Below are 16,174 nucleotides of genomic sequence, written 5' to 3'. Positions count from 1 at the left end.
TAATTCTGTTGATTTCTGATGCTCACTTGGAATGTGACCTTGTTGTTACATATTTCTTCTGATCCCAGGATGTCAGAATTGTTTGTTCCCCTATGTGTCCTGTCGTTTCTTGTTGTTCCATTCTGATATGTAGCTCAATATATATATAAAATAATGGTTACCAACTGTGCAGGGGCAATGTGTGCAATTTAAAAAAAATCTCAAAATTATATAATTTGCAAAGGATAATACATAGTAAACCTGAATCCTTTTAGTTCTGATTTGTCTATTAATTAATCTGAAAGCAGATCAATAAACAAACATAGTTTATTATTTATTATTGGAAATAAAAAGCAGTATTTGAATAAAGCAAATCAATAAGCATAAATCATTATGTTGATTTTAATGATTATCAGGTTAGAACTAATGAAAACAGTCACTAAATGATTTTATTTGCAGTAGTGTATCTGTATAACACAGAAACAAAAACATTTGTTATTTAAATTCTCAGCAGGACTGGCAAGAATCAGGTAAGCTAAAAATCATGGCAAACCATAATTATATATTATTACCAGATTCCCTATTGACCCAGTGTTATTGTCGCCAGATAAGACCAGATTAACAGGAATTTATAACAAAAACATCTGTGACTATAAAAGGCAAACCAGAATTGATGAACTCACCTGATTAAATAAAAAAACTTTGAATATAAATGTAAAGAGCATAAATCATATTAACAAAAAATGTTTCATGTGGGTTTGTTTCTTACTTACCAATATTGTGGGATCCTTCATTGGGGTTCAGTGTAAAAAGAACCTCTTAGTTTACCCCTGGTCCCTCTCTCGCCATTATCCAGACTTGTCTGTTTGGTCATCTTAGCCTCTCATCTCCTCTGGACAGGGTGTGGTCATCGTACACGCCCTGTGTGGCCCCTCTTGTGTCGCCTGCTTGTTCCCCCCCTTTTGTGGGTGAGTTTGTATTTTATGAAGAACTCTTAACTCCACCCCCACTGATACGGTTAGATTCCCATAAATGTTTGGCTAAACACTTATTACAGATTAACATTTTTGGTAATGAGGTAAGAATATTTTTCACCCTGAAGATGGCACTCAGCTATAAACTATAATAGACAAATATGTATTTTGTAAATATGTTCTGAAAAACAAGTCAGTATCTCTATTTGACCATCAACCAAGGTTTAAACCTACTAATGTTTATAGACTAATGGCTAGATTATGAGTTTTGCGGTACAGCTACAGTATACCGCTGAAAAATTGGCCATTGCGCATGGAGTGGCCAGGAACACATATTACAAGTCGCAGTGATATAGCTTTACCACAAGCATTTTAGCCTGTAACGCAATATCCATTCCGCACTCAAAAAAAATGACGTTTGAGTGTGGGATTTCCATAGCGCCGGTATTACAGGTTGTGCGTTCAGGCTAAAATACTTGCGTTACAGCCTGCCATCTGAGAGCAGTATTTATGGATTTTGTGTAACAAAAATGTTTCACAAAACTCATAACTAAACTGTTGCAAAGTACACTAACACCCATAAACTACCTATTAATCCCTAAACCGCAACCCTCCTGCATCGCAAACACTATATTAAACGTATTAACCCCTAATCTGCCGCCCACCTACATCACAACTATTAAATAAAGTTATTAACCCCTAATCTGCCACCCACCCACATTGCCAACACTATTTAAATATATTAACCCCTAAACCGCCGCTCCCCAACATCGCCACCACTAAATAAACCTATTAACCACTAAACCGCCAGCCCCCCACATCGTAACTACAAAACTAAACCTATTAACCCCTAAACTGTTGGCCCCCCACATCGCAAAACACTAAATTAAACTATAACCCCTAAACCTAAAACCCCCCTAACTTTAAATTAAAATTACAATATAACTATCTTAAAATAAATAAAAACATACCTGTGAAATAAAAAAAATGAAGTTTAAACTATAAATTAACCTAACATTACTATTCTAATAAAATAAAAAAAACTATCAACTAAAAAATCTAAATTACAAATTTAAAAAAACCTAACACTACAAAATTACAAAAAATAATAATCACTAAATTACGAAAAATAAAAAACACTAAGATTACAAAAAAATAAACAAGCCTAAAATAAAAAAAATTATACCTAATCTAATAGCCCTATAAAAATAAAAAGCCCCCCCCAAATAAAAACACCCCCTAACCTACAATAAACTACCAATTGCCCTTATAAGGGCCTTTTGTAGGGCATTACCCTAGGTTAAACAGTTCTTTTACCTGTAAAAAAATACAAAGTACCCCCAACAGTAAAACCCACCACCCAACCAACCCCCCAAAATAGAAACCTAACTCTAAAAAAAATCTAAGCTACCCATTGCCCCTAAAGGGGCATTTGTATGGGCATTGCCCTTAAAAGGGAATTCAGCTCTTTTTCACTGCCCTTAAAAGGGCATTCAGCTCTTTGCCCAAAGCCCTAATCTAAAACCAGAATATCTACTCATGGTTCCTGAAGTCCAGACATTCATCTCCATCCAGATGGCGAGAAGTCTTTATCCAGGTGGTGATATCTTCATCCATCGCGGGGGAATCTTCTATCTTCATCCCGGTGGCTCAGAGCAGTGCTATCCTGGACCGGCTGACATCATGCGTGGAGCGTCCTCTCCATACGTTTAAATCAGCCAATAGGATTTAAGCAGCTCTCATTCCTACTGGCTGATTTAAATTTTTTAGCCAATAGGAATGCAATGGTACCCCAATAAAAAAGGGGTACCTTGCATTGAATCCTCAGTGTGCGGTGGACGATCAAATGAAGAGGACCTCCACGTCAGACAGATGGATCTCCGCTCCGCCTCCGCAGGGATGAAAAAGATGCCGGTCCCGCAATGGATGAACATGGAGCTACCTGGATGAAGATGCTTTGCCGCTGGGATGAGGATCGTTCGCCGGACCTCAGCAACTGTGAGTACCGATTTTGGGGTTATTGTTAGTTTTTTTTTGTTTTTTGGGGTGTTTTTTTTTTTTTAGATTAGGGCTTTTTTATTTTAATGTGCCAAAAAAGAGCTGAATGCCCTTTTAAGGGCAATGGGTAGATTAGGTTTTTTTATTTTGTGGGTTTAGGGGGGGTGGGCGTTTGTAATGTTAGGGGGTGTTTGTTTTAATTTTTTGCAAAAGAGCTGTTGACTTCAGGGCAATGCCCTACAACAGTCCCTTTTAAAGGCTATTGGTAGTTTATTATAGATTTTTTTTTTATTATTTTGGGGTGTTTTTAAAAAAAAAAACGGTGTATTAGAATAGGAATAAGTTTTATTTTTTTTTTTGATTATTTCGTTTTATTTTTTGTAATGGTAGTTTTTTTATTTTTTGTAATTTTAGTGCTTATTATTTTTTGTAATTGTAGTTTAAATTTTTTAGTAATCTTAGGTTTTTTTATTTTTAGTAATGTTAGGTTTTTTATTTTTAGTAATGTCAGGTTTTATTAGTGTAAGCTTAAGTTTTTATTTATTTTAACTAGGTAGTTAGTAAATAGTTATATTGTAGCTAGCTTAGGTTTTATATTTATTTAACAGGTCAGTTTGTAATTATTTTTAAATAGGTAGTTAGTTTATAATTGTAACTTTAATTTAGGTCTATTTTAATTATGTTAAAGTTAGGGGATGTTAGGTTTAATTTAGGTTGTTGCGATGTGGGGGCCGGCGGTTTAGGGGTTAATAGGTTTAGTTAGTGTTGGCGATGTTTGGGAATGGCGGTTTAGGGGTTAATAGGTTTAGTTAGTGTTGGCGATGTTTGGGAATGGCGGTTTAAGGGTTAATAGGTTTATTTAGTGTTTCAGTTAGTGTCGGCGATGTCGGGGAACTGCGGTTTAGGGGTTAATAGGTTTAGTTAGTGTTGGCGATGTTTGGGAACTGCGGTTTAGGGGTTAATAGGTTTATTGAGTGTCGGCGATGTTGGGGAACTGCGGTTTAGGGGTTAATAGGCTTAGTTAGTGTAGGCGATGTTGGGGAAGGGCAGTTTAGGGGTTAATAGCTTTTTAAGTGATTTAGTTAGTGTTGGCGAAGTCGGGGAATGGCAGTTTAGGGGTTAATAGGTTTAGTTAGTGTCGGCGATGTTGGGGAACGGCAGTTTAGGGGTTAATCACTTTTTTAAGTGATTTAGTTGGTGTTGGCGATGTCGGGGAATGGCAGATTAGGGGTTAATATCTTTATTTAGTGATTTAGTTGGTGTCGTCGATGTCGGGGAATAGTGGTTTAAATTAGAACAATGAAAAATTCCAAACATGAATAATGGATCCGAAAATTCAGAAATTGATTTATTCATTTTCAGAATTTTTCAGGATTTTAGTTTAGGTGCCGTTTTGAAAATTCGGATGCATTCGAATCTCTGAATCAGCCAAAAATCAGCCGAAACCGAAATTCAGCCAAAACGAAACATGTCTATCAACCAGCACTCACAGACAGCTGCACAGGTTTCAGTGACTCAGGTATATAACCCCAGACAAGCCTGGGTGTTCCCATCATGGTAATTAATGTGATCATATACTTTCAATAATAAACTTTGTAGTTATATTATTAAGATTTAGCTTTATTTTTATAAGCTCAATATAAATTGTACAGATGATAGTGCAAATGTTATACAATTAATATATTTGCTAAAAAATATTATTTTTACAATAATATGCCATAAGCTTTTTGTTAAATTCTAATTATTTTCAGCATTAGTATTTTGTCAGTCACATCTATTATTACCTAGAATGGATAAAACATTTCTCTAAATTACATTTCTTGCATTTAGACGTGCACCTACACCTCCTTTCTTATGAACCGTTCATCATGAAAAAAAAAATGTTTCACCCAATTCACAAGATTCCATAGTGCTGAGTACCTAGATAAATAGATAGGGGTATACAATGACAAGAGTCTGTAATAAAATACAACAACATAACAGACTAAACAGATCTAGTACAAGAGGAAGAAGGCCCTGCTCCAAAGAGCTTACAGTTTACAGGTTGAGGGTGCAGAGACATAAGGTTTGGGGTAGCTTGTCTTGTGGATTGTAGTTGCAGCAGTGAGTCTAGGCAGTTCAAGAATTATTTTGAGTAGGATGAAAAACAGAGGAGAGATGGTAAGTCTCTCTGAATAAGTGAGTTTTCATGGAGTGCCTGAAGCTATACAAGGTTGGAGACAGTCTGAAGGAGAGGGATAGCGAGATACAGAGTACAGGAGCAGCACGTGAGAAGTCTTGGAGGTTCAGAGGATGATCTAAGAAGACGGGTCGGGGAGTATTTGGAGATAATGTATAGTTGGGAGTGAGGCTGTTGAGTGCTCTATAGTTTAGGGTTAATAGTTTGAATTGTATTCTGGAGGGCATCAGAGGAGCAGCTAATGTAGATTGACGACTTAGGTGGATAAGTCTAGCTGAAGTATTATCTATACATTGGATGGGGGAGAGGTGGTGTTTGGGAAGGCCATTTAAAAGAAGATTGCAGAGGTCAATGTATGACAGAATGAGGGAATTAATTAGTAATTTATAAGTTTCTTGGGTAAAGAAAGGACGAATTCTGGAAATGTTATGAAGGTGTGCATGGCAGGATTTGGCAAGCACTTGTAAATGTGGAGTGAATGTGAGTTCAGAGTCAAGTGTGACCGAAAGACAGCGGACCTAGGGTGAGGTGTTGAGAATAGAGTCTCCAACTGTAAGATAAATGTCAGGTGTTGGATGTCTCGCAGAGGGAGGAATAAGAAGCAGCTCAGTTTTAGACCAATTGAGTTGGAGGATATTTGAGGACATCCAATAGGAAATTAAAGAGAAACAGTTGGTAGTCTGGTTGAGTAAAGAGGGAGAATTATCAGGAGAGGGAAAATAGATTTTGGTATCATCAGTGTATATGTGGTACTGGAAGCCAAAGGAGGATATAAGTTTTCCTAGGGTGGATGTATATAGAGAGAAAAGCAAAAGACCCAAGACAGAGCCTTGTAGTACTCCAACTGAGAGAGGAAAAGGATCAGAGGATATTCTGTTAAAGGAAACTGAAAACGAGTGGTTTGGGAGATATGAGTCAAACCAGGAGAGGGCTGTGTCTTGGATGCCAAATTAATGTAGGATTTTTAAGAGGAGAGGATGGTCAACTGTGTCAGAAGCAGCAGATAGATCCAGAAGAATTAGTAAGGAGTAGTGCCCTTTTGCTTTGTTACTTTAGTAAGAGCGGTTTCTGTTGAGCATTTAGAGTGAAAACCAGACTGTAGTAGATCAAGCAAGTTAGTTGAGAGAAATTGAGTTAGGTGATTATAGAGCAGTCTTTCCAATAATTTGGAGGCAAAACTGGCCGATAGTTAAAAGGCGTAGAGGGGTCAAGAATTTGTGTGATTGACGCATGCTTGAATTATCAGAAAATGTACCAGTGGTGAGAGATTGGTTAAAGAGATGAGTTAGGGCAGGAGTTAGTGAAGCAGAGAGAGAGAAGAAGTCATGAAGGAATAGGGTCAAGTGGGCAGGTTGTGAGATGATCTGAAGATAGGAGTATGGAGAATTCTTCCCCCATTACAGGAGGATAGTATCAGAAAGCTTTGTTAATAGAAGGGGTATGTAGGTGGGCTGGGTTTGAGGAATAGATGTATTTTCTAATTCTGTCACTTTTAGTTTTGAAGTCACCAGCAATAATCTGAGCAGTGAGTTTGGTAGTGGGTGGATGTGCAAACGGACGGAGGAGGGAGTTAAAGGATGAGAAAAGCCTAAAGGTAGAGCTGTATGACGTAATGATGAATTTATAAGGCAGGAAATCAGCATGGGTGTGTAATTTTCTCCACTGTCATTCAGCAATCTGTGAACATTGCTGAAGATAGCGGGTGTGTTTGGTGTACTACGCTTTTTGTCAGTGGAGGGTGCAGTTTTGTCAGTGTTAATTTTAGTACAGAATTATATATAAGGCCCCAAGGTCTGGGCAAGAGAGGAATAATATGTTGGAGAGCAGAGGATTTAGTTGAGCAGAAAAGTCTGTGGGATCTAGGTCATTTAAATTCCTGGAAGGTAGCAGTTTTTGGGGGGCTTTACGAAGTTGCAGCAGATAGAGTAAGAGAGAAAGTTAGTAGATGGTGGTCAGAGAAGAAAGGGGAAGTTAGAGAAGTTGGAAACGGCACAGAGATTGGTGAAGACCAGGTAAATTGAGTTGCCTACACAGTGGGTTGGAGATTGCTGTCCACTAGGACAGGTCAAAAGAAGAGGTAAGGGATAGAAGTTTGGAGGCAGCAGGCATGTTAGAATTGTCAATGGGTATGTTGAATTCCCCTAAGATGAGAAAAGGGACGTTACAGGAGAGGAAGTGTTGGAGTCAGGCTTCAAAGTGGTCTAGAAATTGTGATGTTGGGCCAGTAGACCAATAGATAACAGCAACACTGAGAGTTCTAATGGAGAAGAGGTGAATAGTGTGAACTTCAAAAGAAGAGAAAGAAGGGAAGGGGAGGCCAGGGAATGCAGTGGAAGGTACAGTATGGAGACAGAAGAATGCCTACTCCCCCGCTTTGTCTGTCTCCTAACCTTGGAGTGTGATTTAAGTGCAGGCTGCCATACAACAGAGAGGCTACAGCAGTTGTGTTAGAGGAGGAGTGTCAAGTTTCTAACAAGTTAAGTGATCATGAAATGAATAGATCATGAATAGAAGTGCATTATTGCATACAGAACATGCATTCCAAAGGGCACAAGAGAATTGTGAGGTATTAACAGAAGTGCAGTTAATTAGGTTGAGATGGTTACGTGGGTAAGGTTTTTTAGGTTTCAGTCGGGCTAGTGAGCAGAGAGAGGCAGAGGGTGGATCTCTGGGTAGGCGAGATTTTCCCAGCAAAGAAAAATGGTAAGAAAAAAAAGATGAAAGCGTGTCTTGTGTGAGCGCCTAAGCTTAGTATCAGTGGAGCATGGTTGGCTGAGTGATGTGAGACAGAAATAGAGTGCATGTGTGTTTTAGAAGGAGAAGATAGAAGAGAAGGTAAATACAGATAGGAGAAACAGTTGCATATTTACAGAGGAGATTTAGGGAGATACGAAATGAAGAAATACCTGTTTTGTCTACTATTTCCTATGGGGAACATATTTAGGGCATCAGAGGAGCAGCTAGACAGCAGTTTAAAGTTAAAGGGACATGAAAACCAAATTTTAGACAACTGCTACCTCTAGCATATTGAGTGTGCATTCTCTATACCCACCTGATCCAACAGAGAGTTTCTGTCACTTGTTAAGTTAAACCCTTAGGGCTCAATTTATCAAAGCCCTACGGCTGCAAGTTCTCACAAGAACTTGCTCACCATAATTTAACAAGCAGCGGTCACCAGACCGCCGCTTCCCTAACCTCTTCACCACCTCTAAGGTGGCAGAATTCAATCTCTGCAGTCTAGTCCGACGGAGGAGATTGACAGCTCCTGCCAGCGCGTGATTGGCAGGAGCTGTCAATTGGAGCGTGATTGGGCAGGGGGTGGCATTGCACGCAAAAGCAAAATTGCGCTTGTGTGCAATGTTGATTACCTGCGGGTAATTTTGCCCCGCCACAGGCGAGCTGAGGCGTACAGGGGCGCGTGTACACGCCCCTGTCCGCCTCAGCTTTGATAAATCTAGCCCTTAGGCAGAGAAAACTCAGTATTACACTATATACAGGCTGTAAAAAGTTGCAGCGTCAATTTAAAATAACATTGGTCATAAAAGGGAATTAGCTAATGATGGGTATACACTCATGTCGGTAATACTCATATTACATTATAAAGGGTGAACTAAAACCTGTTTAAAAAAGTCTATTTCTTGTTTAGCATAAAAATAAAATCTCAAATAAGCAGCGCAGTGCTGAGTACGAATGATTGCCTCAGCAGCAATTTCCACTCCACAGGACTAGCTGTTCTATGTGGCTCCCAAGTGTTACTTTACTGTGTGTAATCCCTGTGTTAGGGTTCAACACATAGAACTACATGGATGATAGTGATAACATTACATGCGCTAATGGATGAGAGCATGTGATTTTATCACTATAATGACCCTTAAATTAAAGGGACAGTCTACACCAGAATTTTTGTTGTTTAAAAAGAAAGATAATCCCTGTATTACCCATTACCCAGTTTTGCATAACCAACACTGTTATAGAAATACACTTTTTACCTCTGTGATTACCTTGTATCTAAGCCTCTGCAAACTGCCCCCTTATTTCAGTTCTTTTGACAGACTTGCATTTTAGCCAATCAGTGCTTCCTCCTAGGTAACTTCACGTGCAGGAGCTCAATGTTTTCTATATGACACACATGAACTAATTCCCTCTAGTGGTGAAAAACTGTCAAAATTCATTCACATAAGAGGCGGCCTTGGCCTTAATGGTCTAAGAAATTAGCATATGAGCCTACCTAGGTTTAGCTCTCAACTAAGAACACCAAGAGAACAAAGCAAAATTGGTGATAAAAGTCAATTGGAAAGCTGTTTAAAATTACATTCCCTATTTAAATCATGAATGTTTTTTTGGACTTGACTGTCCCTTTAAGAAAACTTTTCTTGTTTTATTATACTTTGGACTGGAGATACATGTTGGATTACCATGCTCACACAGAAGAGTATTTTACATTGCAGGGCTTGGTGAAAAAAATACCATTGTATAAAAGATAGTGTTAATAATTAGATGTTAAATGGTACTTACCTCTTTTGTTTAAATCTTTAGCACCAAAGTATCCTCCTTCAGTTACTCTGGAATCTGCAGGTCTAATCCGAATACAAGGAGAACCCACCTATTTCACATGCCAAGCAACTAGTTACACACCTCTTGAAATAAAATGGGAAACACCTGAAAAAAAAGTAAGTACATATTATTTGATGCTCATTGTGCAAAATTGGAAACAATATTAACATTTGGAAAGAAACATGGTGGTACTGCAAATTAACACCTAGATTACAAGTTTTGCGTTCGGGTTTTAACGCTGAAAAGATGGCCATTTCAGCATAAAAAACGGACCACAGCCATTACAAGTCTTGCCGGTATAGCTGTACCGCAAGCATTTTAGCCTGTAACACAACATCAGTCCCGCACTACAAAAAAAGACGTTTTTGCGTGGGATTTCCATAGCGCTGCCATTACAAGTTTTGCGGTGAGGCTAAAATGCTTGCGTTCCAGCCTATGCCGACACTAAACTGTTACACAAAACTCATAACTAAAGTGTTACAAAGTACACTAATACCCATAAACTACCAATTAACCCTTAACCCGAGGCCTTCCCGCATCGCAAATGCTAAATTAAATTTATCAATCCCTAACCTGTTGCCCCCGACATCGCCGACACCTACATAAAGTTATTAACCCCTAAACTGCCACTCCCGATATCGCCGCCACTAATAAAATATATTAACCCCTATTCTGCCACTCCCCGACATTGTCACCACTATAATAAAGTTATTAACCCATATTCCCCGCACCCCAACATCGCCCACACTATAATAAAGATATTAACCCCTATTCCGCCTCTCCCCGACATCGCCGCCACTAAATAAAGTTATTAACCCCTAAACCTCTGGGCTCCCACATCACTGCCACGAAATAAACCTATTAACCCTAAACCAACAGCCCCCCACATCGCAAAAAAATAAATTCAACTATTAACCCCTAAACCTAACAACACCCTAACTTTAAATTAAAATTACAAGATCCCTATCTTAAAATAAATAAAAACTTACCTGGGAAATTAAAAAAACCTAAGTTTAAACTAACAATTAACCTAACATTACTACTATACTAAAATTAAAATAACTATCAATTAAATAAATTAAATTACACATTAAAAAACTAACACTACTAAAAATTAAATCTACAATTAAAAAAAAAAAATAATACAAAGACCCCCCCCTACAGTAAAACCCACCACCCAACCAACACCCCAAAATAAAAAACCTAACTAACCAAAACCTACGCTACGCATTTCCCTGAAAAGGGCATTTGTATGGGCATTGCCCTTAAAAGAGCATTTAGCTCTTTTGCATTGCCCTGAAAAGGGCATTTAGCTCTTTTAAGAACACCCAAACCTTAATTTAAAAAAAACCCACCCAAAAAAAAGTTTAAAAAACCTAACACTAACCCCCGACGATCCATTTACAGTTTCTGAAGTCCCGACATCCAGGCGGCAAAGTCTTCATCCAGGCAGTGAAGTCATCATCCAGGTGGCTAGGTTTTCATCCATCCAGGCGGCGTCTTCTATCTTCATCCAGGTGGCATCTTCTATCTTCATCCCGGCGGCTCGGAGCGGGTCCACCCTGAAGATATCAGACGCGTAGCATCCTGTTCATACGGTCGCCGCCGTATACTGAATCTTCAATGCAAGGTACGCAATTCAAAATGGCGTCCCTTGCATTCCTATTGGCTGATTTGATTTTTGAAATTCAAATCAGCCAATAGGATGAGAGCTCTTGAAATCCTATTGGCTGTTCAAATCAGCCAATAGGATGAGAGCTACTGTAATTCTATTGGCTGATTTTTATTTATTTTAAGATAGGGTTCTTGTAATTTTAATTTAAAGTTAGGGAGTTGTTAGGTTTAGGGGTTAATAGTTTCATTTAGTTTTTTGCAATGTTGGGGGCTGTCAGTTTAGGGGTTAATAGGTTTATTTAGTGGCAGTGATGTGGGAAGCTGGATGTTTAGCGGTTAATAACTTTATTTAGTGGCAGCGATGTCGGGGAGAGGTGGAATAGGGGTTAATATCTTTATTATAGTGACGGCGATGTCGGGGATCGGCGGAATAGGGGTTAATAACTTTATTTAGTGGTGGCAATGTCGGGAGCAGCAGATTAGGAGTTAATAGCTTTATGTAGGTGTCGGCGATGTCGGGGCTGGAAGATTAGGGGTAAATAACTTTATGTAGGTGTTGGCGATGTCGGGAGCGGCAGAATAGGGGTTAATAACTTTATTTCGGTGTCGGCGATGTTGTGTGCAGCAGATTAGGGGTGTTTAGACTCTGGGTTTATGTTAGGGTGTTAGGTTTAAATGTAACTTTTTTCTCCCATAGACATCAATGGGGTTGCGTTATGGCGATCGCCATTCCGTGCTTCAGGTGTTAGGTTTTTTTTTCTAACACTCTCTCCCCATTGATGTCTATGGGGAAAGTGTTCACGAGCATGTCAAAGCAGCACTTGGATTTTGTGCGGTATGGAGCTAAACACAACCATATCGCATGCACAAGGCGGCTTTTCAAAAACTTGTAATGGCAGCGCTATGGGGGGGAAATAACGCAACTTTTGTTGCATTTGTTTCACACCCTCTATAGCGCAAAACTTGTAATCTAGGTGTAAGTTATTTGTGAAAACAAATGTTTTTATTTTTTTATTAGGATGTCAGTGGTGAAGGGCTGGGAGACAATGTGATCAACTCTATTTGGAACACTAACTCCAAACTACGAATTGCATCAGTTAATCTAACTGATAGTGGAAATTACACTTGCATTGGAAAAAATGGAGCAGGAAACACGAGACGTTCTACATTTCTCCAAGTTTTAGGTAATTATGGTTTTATACATTTAAACTCCATGATGACATTTAGGAAAAAAGGTCACATGCATTGTTCTTAAGTGTAATGATAATACAAAATCTATTATATTTATATATATATAGTTCTTTTTGTAGTTACATGAGCTATATACATTTTGGGATGTACGCTCTATTATCTAGACTGGCATAACAAAAAGTTGCAAGATCATCAAATTCTAAAAATATTTGTGTTTTTCTTTCAGAAAAGGGCTTTGTAAAACTCTCTACTTTTCAAAACAGCAGTATTGCAGTGACAGTTGGAAAGAATTTGGATCTGCAGGTACAAATTGACGCGTACCCAAATCTCACGAATGCAATTTGGTTACATAACCATCTTGAGAATAGCACAGCTTCTAAAGGGGAAATGCTGATCATGGGAAGTTACAGGTAATATTTTTAAAGTGCCAACTTAAAGGGGCAGTCAACACAAAATTGTTATTGTTTAAAAAGATAGATAACGCCTTTACTACCCATTCCCCAGCTTTGCACAACCAACATTGTTATATTAAAGGGACAATCAACACCAGAATTGTTATTGTTTTAAACGATAGATGATACCTTAATTACCCATTCCTTAGTTTTGCATAACCAACACTTCTTGTGACAGACTTGCATTTTAGCCAATCAGTGCTCAGTCCTCTGTAAATTCACATGCAAGAGCTCAATGTTATCTTTATGAAACACATGAACTAACGCCCTCTAGTTTTGAAAAACTGTAAAATGCAAAGGCGGCCTTCAAGGTCTAAGAAATTAGCATATGAACTTCTTAGGTTTAGCTTTTAACTAAGAATACCAAGAGAACAAAGCAAAATTGGTGATGAAAGTAAATTGGAAAGTTGTTTAAAATTACATGCCCTATTTGAATCATGAAAGTTTTTTTGGACTTGACTGTCCCTTTAATATACTTTATAACCTTTAAACCTCTAAATGTCTGTCTGTTTCTAAGCCACTAAAGACAGCCTCTTATCACATGCTTTTTAAACAGGGGAGTCCTAGTTCATGTGAGCTATATAGATAACATTGTGCTCACACCCATGGGTTGTGTACAGCGCAGCACTAATTGGCTAAAATGCAAGTCATTAGATAATAAATAAAAAGTCATGTGATCAGGGGGCTGTCAGAAGATGCTTAGAAACAAGAGGTAAAACGGTAAAACGTGTATTAATATAATCATGTTTTCTGTGCAAAACTGGGGAGTGGGTAATAAAGGGATTATCTATCTTTTTAAACAATACAATTTTTTGAGTTGACTGTCCCTTTAAAGCCATACCTCTTTACAAACTACTCAGTACATCCCTACAGTTCATACATAAGCAATAACTAAAACATCTTTTTAAATGTATTAGTTTTTATACTGAACATGATTTAGATAGAGCATACATTTTAAAACAACTTTCCAATTTACTTCCATTCTAAGTTTTCCTTCTCTCTCTTGGGCCTCTATTTATCAAAGCGTCTACTGACAATACGGCAGAATTCCGCGTCGTACTTGTCGTGAGATTGCATCGCTGTAGTTATCAAAGTCTCAAGATCGGAAGAATTCCAGTTTTGTGACGTAACATACGATCCGGCGCTCTCAATTCGACGCCGATCGCTGGGACTAGAAAACCTCTGAAAATGTTGCGGAATTCTGTGCATTTGCCGTGTTCTTCGACACAATTAGAAGCTTTTTGAAAGTTATCAAAAAATGACCACTTACGCTCGCGTCTTATCCGACGCAGCTTACCTAGTTTTCATTCCACCGCCTTAGAGGTTGCGGATGCTATAGTAGTCAATGGTAATCGTAAAACAGAAATCTTATGTTCGATGCTGTTAGAGTGAAGCATATCACCTAATAAAACTCAATGGAAAGCATTATTAAATATGTATACACTTTTATAAATACCATTCCCTTCCTATAATTCAAAGATTGTAAAAAGAAAAGCACATTCACACAAAGGATAGCAAGAGAATGAAAACACTGCACAGCAATTAAGGAGATTTAAAAAAATATATATTATTGATCTACATTTAATACATTATTAGATATAGAGATGAAAAAAATGCTTTGAATGGATTATGCTCCAACTTTGTCTCTTTAAAAATCAATGATTACATATTTTGTGCACAGTTTTGCACCTAGCTTGTCGCAATAATAAATATACAAAGACAAAAGAACTACATAATAGGCTCAATTAGCAGCTAGCTCCCACTATTGTAAATTAAATATTTTATTTCCTATCCCTTTCAAATAGTGATAGATCTCAAATACATATACTCGTATATACACACACATAGAAGTTGCAAATATAACGTAATCATAGTAAAATATGTACAGTATATACAATTTTTAAAAAACATAATTCACTCTCCATTTTGCTAAGAATATGTCACTACTTGCTATCTTTAAAATTGTATTTAAAAAAACAAAATTACAATATCTATATACAATCATGTCCTAACAAGGTAAGTGCTATGTTCGTGGACTGTACTGCAGATATAAATAAAGTTGGGAAAAGCCCGAATCGCTTCGACATCGATGACTGTTAGTTAACAACAGTCCGATTCTCTTCGCACCGTACTTGACGCGCATGTGTTAGACGTTTTTTTATAAATATGGCGAGCGTATTAAGGTCTGTGGCCGCGATGTATGGCAAAGTTTGGCGAGCATATTGACACCCGCGAATGCACCATAGTTGACGCTTTGATAAATAGAGGCCTTGGTATCCTTTGTAGAAGGAGGAGCAATGCACTTTTGGGAGCTAGCTGATGACATTGGTAAGCCAATGACAAGAGGCATATATTTGCAGCCATCAATCAGCAGCTATCTCCCAGCTCCTGAGTCTACTTAGATATGCTTTTCAATAAAGCATACCAAGAGAATGAAGCAAATTAGAGATTAGAAATAAATTGCAAAGTTGTTTAAAATTGCATGCTGTATCTGAACCATAAAGGAACAATTTTCGTTTTTATGTCCCTTTAAAGTGGGGGTTTCCCAGGTCTTAGGTGGTGGGCCTCCCCACTGAGGAAATGTACAAAACACCACCATCCCATAATAGATGTTACTTTTTTATTTTTAAAAACAATAGTAATATTTATTTTTAGTTTTAATCTGGGGAATTTACATCTGATTCAGGGTTCACACACAGCTCTCAAGAGCTGATTCTGCTCAACCAAAAGAGAGCTTCACTCGATGTCAGTGCCTTTCTTCCACCTACAACTTTTGCCTTATTCCACCATGAAATGGCCAGTGTCCCCCCGGGGAGGCCCACCTCACACTTTGAAAACAAAGCTTTAAAGGGAGAATGCATTAACGCCTTGTTTGCTGCAACTGTTTTTTTCTTCAATAGCCAAACTACACCCACCTTTTTTAGACAAAGCTTACCACTGACGTTTGTTAGAAAGAGCTCCTCTGCAATTACTTATCATACCAACCCTTCTAAGGTCAGATAAGGATATGTGGAAAGGTTTAGGCTTATGAAGTCTGAAAGGTCAGAACTTGAAAACACACAATTTTCAGACTTAAAAAGGGACAGTGCATGATTCAGATAGGAATTATAAACAACTTTCCCATTTACTTTTTTAATTAAATTTGCTTTGTTCTCTTGGTATTCTTTGTTGAAAGCTAAACCTACGTAGGCTCATATGCTGATTTCTATGCCCTTAAATGCTGCATTTTGATA

The 16,174-nt window shown here is 38.0% G+C and overlaps 1 protein-coding gene across 1 annotated transcript in view; it reads left to right on the top strand.

Annotated features, from left to right (window-relative positions):
• CSF1R (colony stimulating factor 1 receptor) overlaps window positions 1–16,174 on the top strand; it is a 262,226-nt gene that overhangs the window by 124,880 nt on the left and 121,172 nt on the right. The window contains exons 4-6 of the mRNA XM_053718651.1: window positions 9,667–9,800; window positions 12,317–12,482; window positions 12,716–12,899. Of these exons, the coding sequence (XP_053574626.1) occupies window positions 9,667–9,800; window positions 12,317–12,482; window positions 12,716–12,899 (484 nt within the window). The remainder of the gene's footprint in view (window positions 1–9,666; window positions 9,801–12,316; window positions 12,483–12,715; window positions 12,900–16,174) is intronic.

This window comes from Bombina bombina, chromosome 6 (assembly GCF_027579735.1).
Source record: "Bombina bombina isolate aBomBom1 chromosome 6, aBomBom1.pri, whole genome shotgun sequence".
In the NCBI taxonomy this organism is placed as follows: domain Eukaryota; kingdom Metazoa; phylum Chordata; class Amphibia; order Anura; family Bombinatoridae; genus Bombina; species Bombina bombina.
Note: the sequence above shows the minus strand (reverse complement) of the source record. Positions and strands in the feature narration are given on the sequence as shown.